This window comes from Alligator mississippiensis, chromosome 6 (genome assembly GCF_030867095.1).
Source record: "Alligator mississippiensis isolate rAllMis1 chromosome 6, rAllMis1, whole genome shotgun sequence".
NCBI lineage: Eukaryota > Metazoa > Chordata > Crocodylia > Alligatoridae > Alligator > Alligator mississippiensis.
Genome location: NC_081829.1, coordinates 100,265,743 through 100,269,407, shown reverse-complemented (window position 1 = coordinate 100,269,407; position 3,665 = coordinate 100,265,743). Strand labels below are relative to the sequence as shown.

General features: G+C 70.8%; 1 protein-coding gene across 1 annotated transcript; it reads left to right on the top strand.

The window, feature by feature from the left end:
• The first annotated feature begins 331 nt into the window (after nt 1–331).
• Nucleotides 332–1,938, top strand: NPM3 (nucleophosmin/nucleoplasmin 3). Its single transcript, XM_014603417.3, has 6 exons — nt 332–454; nt 596–684; nt 1,000–1,119; nt 1,225–1,318; nt 1,440–1,536; nt 1,620–1,938. Exons 1-5 carry the CDS (start codon nt 379–381, stop codon nt 1,532–1,534), a joined length of 474 nt encoding a protein of 157 aa, XP_014458903.2. The 5' UTR covers nt 332–378; the 3' UTR covers nt 1,535–1,536; nt 1,620–1,938.
• Nucleotides 1,939–3,665: the final 1,727 nt, after the last annotated feature.

The window sequence follows — 3,665 nt, the reverse complement described above, 5'->3', positions numbered from 1 at the left end:
TGCAGGCGCCGGGGCGGTTTGAAGGGAGACAGGAGCCAGATGCACCCCGTCCCTCCCTCCCTCTCCCCGGCTCGTCCTGCCCCTGCCCTCCACCCACCCCCCTGCTGCCTGCGCTGCCGCCCTGGCCCGAGGTGGGAAGGAGAGCCTGGTCTCGGGGATCCGGCGGGAAGCTCCTGGGATCCTCCCCGCCCGGGCGGGCGGGCCGGGCTTCGCACGCACCGGGGTCCCGCGGGGGACGGCCCGCTCCGCGCTCCCGGCACGGCCGCTGCGGGCGGGGAGGAGCCGGAGCCGGAGCCGGGCCGGCCAGGCGGAGCTTCAGCCCCTTCCTTCCTTCCTTCCTGCCTCCCTCCGTCCCTCCCACGGTGCTCGGCGCTGCACATGGCCGCCTTCCTGGAGCGGCAGAGCCGCGAGTGGCGCCCGCCCGGCCCGCCCGACCCCGAGGGCGGCCTCTTCGGTGCGTGGGGAGGGGTCCCGGGGATCCCGCGGGGGGCCCAGCAGCGCCCGTGCAAGGGGGGGTCTCTGGGTCTGCCTCCCTCCCCCCCCCCCCCCGGGCCCGGGGTCTGTGGCTTTGCTCGCTGACCCCCGTGCTCCCCAGGCTGCGCCCTGACCGGCAGCGCCCGGTCCTTCACCTTCGTGGCGGACGAGGAGGACGAGGACTGCGAGCATCTCCTGACCCTGTCCACGGTAAGAGGGCCGGGGTTGTGGCAGCCCGCAGCCCCTCCTCCCACCCAGCCCGTGCCCCCTCGCCGGGCGGCAACACGCGATCGCACACGCGGGTGCCCGTATGCGGATGTCACACACGTGTGCGTGTGTGCTGATCCCACACGCGGCAGCATCCGTCGGGGCAGCGGAGACAAACCTCCGCCCGCAGCTCCCCTGCTCGGAGCCGCCCCGGGGGTCCCGGCGGTGCCCGCGGGTTGCGGTCGCCCAGGCGGTGTCTCCAGCCGTGTCCTGCCCCGTGGCAGCTGCCCCCAATGCTGCCCCTCTGCTCCCTCCCAGGTCTCCCTGGGGGCCGGAGCCGTGGACGAGTGCAACGTGGTGGAAGTGGTCGGACGCGACTGCGACGACCGGGAGATCGCCGTGCCCGTGGCCAACCTGAAGCTGTCGTGCCAGCCCTCGGTAAGGCGCCCGGGCGGGCGGGGGGACAGCGTGCAAGCGCCGTGGCGCGGCCGAGCCAGACCCCAGCCCTGCTCTGACTCCCCTCCTCCCACGGCCTCTTTGCAGCTGAGTTTGGACGGCTTCACGCTGCACCCTCCCGTCACCTTCCGCCTGGCCGCCGGCTCCGGCCCCGTGCACCTGGCCGGGCAGCACCGTGTCGGTAAGGGGGGGGCGGGTGCCCCTGAGCGGGGGCTGCCGGCTGCAGGGGGGTGGGGGCAGCTTGTCTGGCTATCCCTCCCAGCACCGGCTGCTGGTGCTGACGGCCCGTCCGTGCACCCCAGTGCCCAGCACCAGTCTGTCCGATGAGGACGAGTCCAGCGAGGAGGAGGAGATCGCGCCCATCATGCCAGCGAAGAAACAGTGCCGGAGGCTGTAGAGGTGAGGGCTGCTTTGGAGATCGGCGGGGGGCTGCGCTGCGGGGACTCCCACCCCAGTCTCACCTCTGCCTCTCTCTCCCCCAGGTGCTGCTCCGGTTCCGGTTCCGGCTTCGGCTTCCCCACCCCGGGGCTGGGGCCTGGCTGCAGGGAAGAGCCCCCGGGGATGGGCCGAGATCCCTGCCCTGGCACAGGCCAGGGGGGCTGCGCTCCCGGGACCAACGCCGGGACCCTGGTGCCTGACGCCAGGGGTGGGTGTGGGAGCGTCCCCCTCCTCCGGGCTCCCTGCAGTCCTGCCTGGGGCCAGGCTCTGTGCTCAGTGCGGCCTTGCCCCCCCCGGCCCGTGGGGAAGCTCTGGGGGGCTCTTGGGGTGTATCCAGGTAAAGAGTCATCACTGCCTTCCCAAGCTCCTGGCTGTGTCTTGTCTGCGCCCGCTCCTCCCTGCCCCGGGGCCGTCCATGGGGGCTTTTGGGGGACTGGGAAATCTCAAGCTCCGCACTGGAGCTGGGCCCTGAGAGGTAGAGGTGTTGCGGGGGCTTGACCTCTGACCCCTGGGTCTCCCCCAGCCCAGCCAAGGCTCTGGGGCAGGCCCCAGCCCAGAGTCCAGGGCAGTGGGGACCAGCGGGGTTGGCTGCTGAGCATTCGCCCCCCGCGGGGTTCCCTGCTGGGGCCTGGAGATGACCAAGAGCCAGGGGCCAGTGTGGCACCATTGCATCCAGCCCAGGGGGCTGCTGTTCCCCTTGCACGTGCAGGGAAACTGAGGCACAGGGCAGGAGCCAAGCAGGCCCAGGCCTGGTGTGGGGCTGGCCTGGGGGAATCTGTCCCTCCAGGGCCACGGCTGCCTGGCCTGGCTCCAGTGCTGCAGTTCCCCCGTGGGCCGCCAGGTGGCAGCCCGGCCACGCCGTGCCCGGGGATGCTCCGCGTGGTACCTGCCCCGTGGCTCCGGCATCCCGCGTCCCCTCCGCCCCGGGGTCAAGCTGCAGCAGCGAGCGCAGGCCTGGATGCCAGAGCCAGCTGCCAGGGCAGAGCTGTGTCTCCCTGCCAGGTGTGGAGCAAGAGCTGGGCCAGCTCCGGGACGCGCAGCCCTCTGCCCCCGTCACCTGGGGGGGGGCACTGGGGATGGGCGGCATCAGGAAGGGGAGACCCGGCATGCAGCACTCGTGGCTTGGACCTGCTGTGGCCCTGCTGCAGGGGGGCACACGGGTGCAGGGGTGGTGTGTGAGGTGCATGCATATATTGCATGTGGGTGCAGGGTGTGTGTGTGTGTGTGCACATGTGAACATGGTTGTGGGGGGAGGCAGAGTTCACAGATGCAAGGGTGTGCAAGGTGGGGGGGCAGGGGTGTATGTGCCTGTGCACAGGTGCACATATGCCCAGGGGTGTGTGCGAGTGCAGGGTCATGTGTGCACACAGGGCTGCGTGGATGTGTTGGGGTGTGCATGTGTCCTTGTCCCCCTCCCTGTGCAGCCACGAGGCAGGCTCTGTGGGGCACCTGACCTTGGCCCCTTGTCCCCCCTGGGGGTTGAACCCTTTGGGGGGCATGAAGCGCAGGTCCCAGCCTGTTGTGGGGGCTGCAGTGCCCGACCCAGCTTTTATCCAGCTGCCACAGCTGTGGGGAAGGGGCGGAGGGGAGTGGGTGCTGCCAGGGCTCTCCTCTCAGGCCCACCTGTCTCCAGTGCCCTCCTGGCAAGGGACCCCCTCGTGGCTCCATCACTCATGCCCCTGGGCGTCTCACAGGCACGGCCACCCCAGCAGGGCGTACACAGGCTGCGCGTGCATGCATTCACAGCAGGATTTGGTGGCACACAGGTGCATACATGCCCTGTCCTTGTGTGCGTAGGTGCTAGTATAACCACTCGTGGCGGGGATGTGCCTGGGCCGTGCTGGCGGGGGCTTGGCTGCAGGGTCAGGGCCGAGCCCTGGAGGCTCACGGTGAAGCCCAGGCTGCAAGGGCGATGCAGAGGTGCTCCGGCAAGAGGTGTGACACGCTGGGGGGGGGATGCTGCACGCCTGTGCTGTGCTGTGGGGTGTCCCAGGTCCCTGGGCTGTGCTAGTTGTGCCCCCCCTTTCTGCTCCATGAGTCATTGTGGGGGGCAGGGGGCGATGCCTGGGGCTGTCGGGGCAACTGCGTCG

Coding starts and splice junctions, on each gene's coding strand:
- NPM3 (XM_014603417.3), top strand. CDS start 379: ATGGCCGCCTTCCTGGAGCGGCAGAGCCGCGAGTGGCGCCCGCCCGGC. Junction 685..999: donor ATCTCCTGACCCTGTCCACG/GTAAGAGGGCCG, acceptor GCTCCCTCCCAG/GTCTCCCTGGGGGCCGGAGC. Junction 1,319..1,439: donor GGCCGGGCAGCACCGTGTCG/GTAAGGGGGGGG, acceptor CGTGCACCCCAG/TGCCCAGCACCAGTCTGTCC.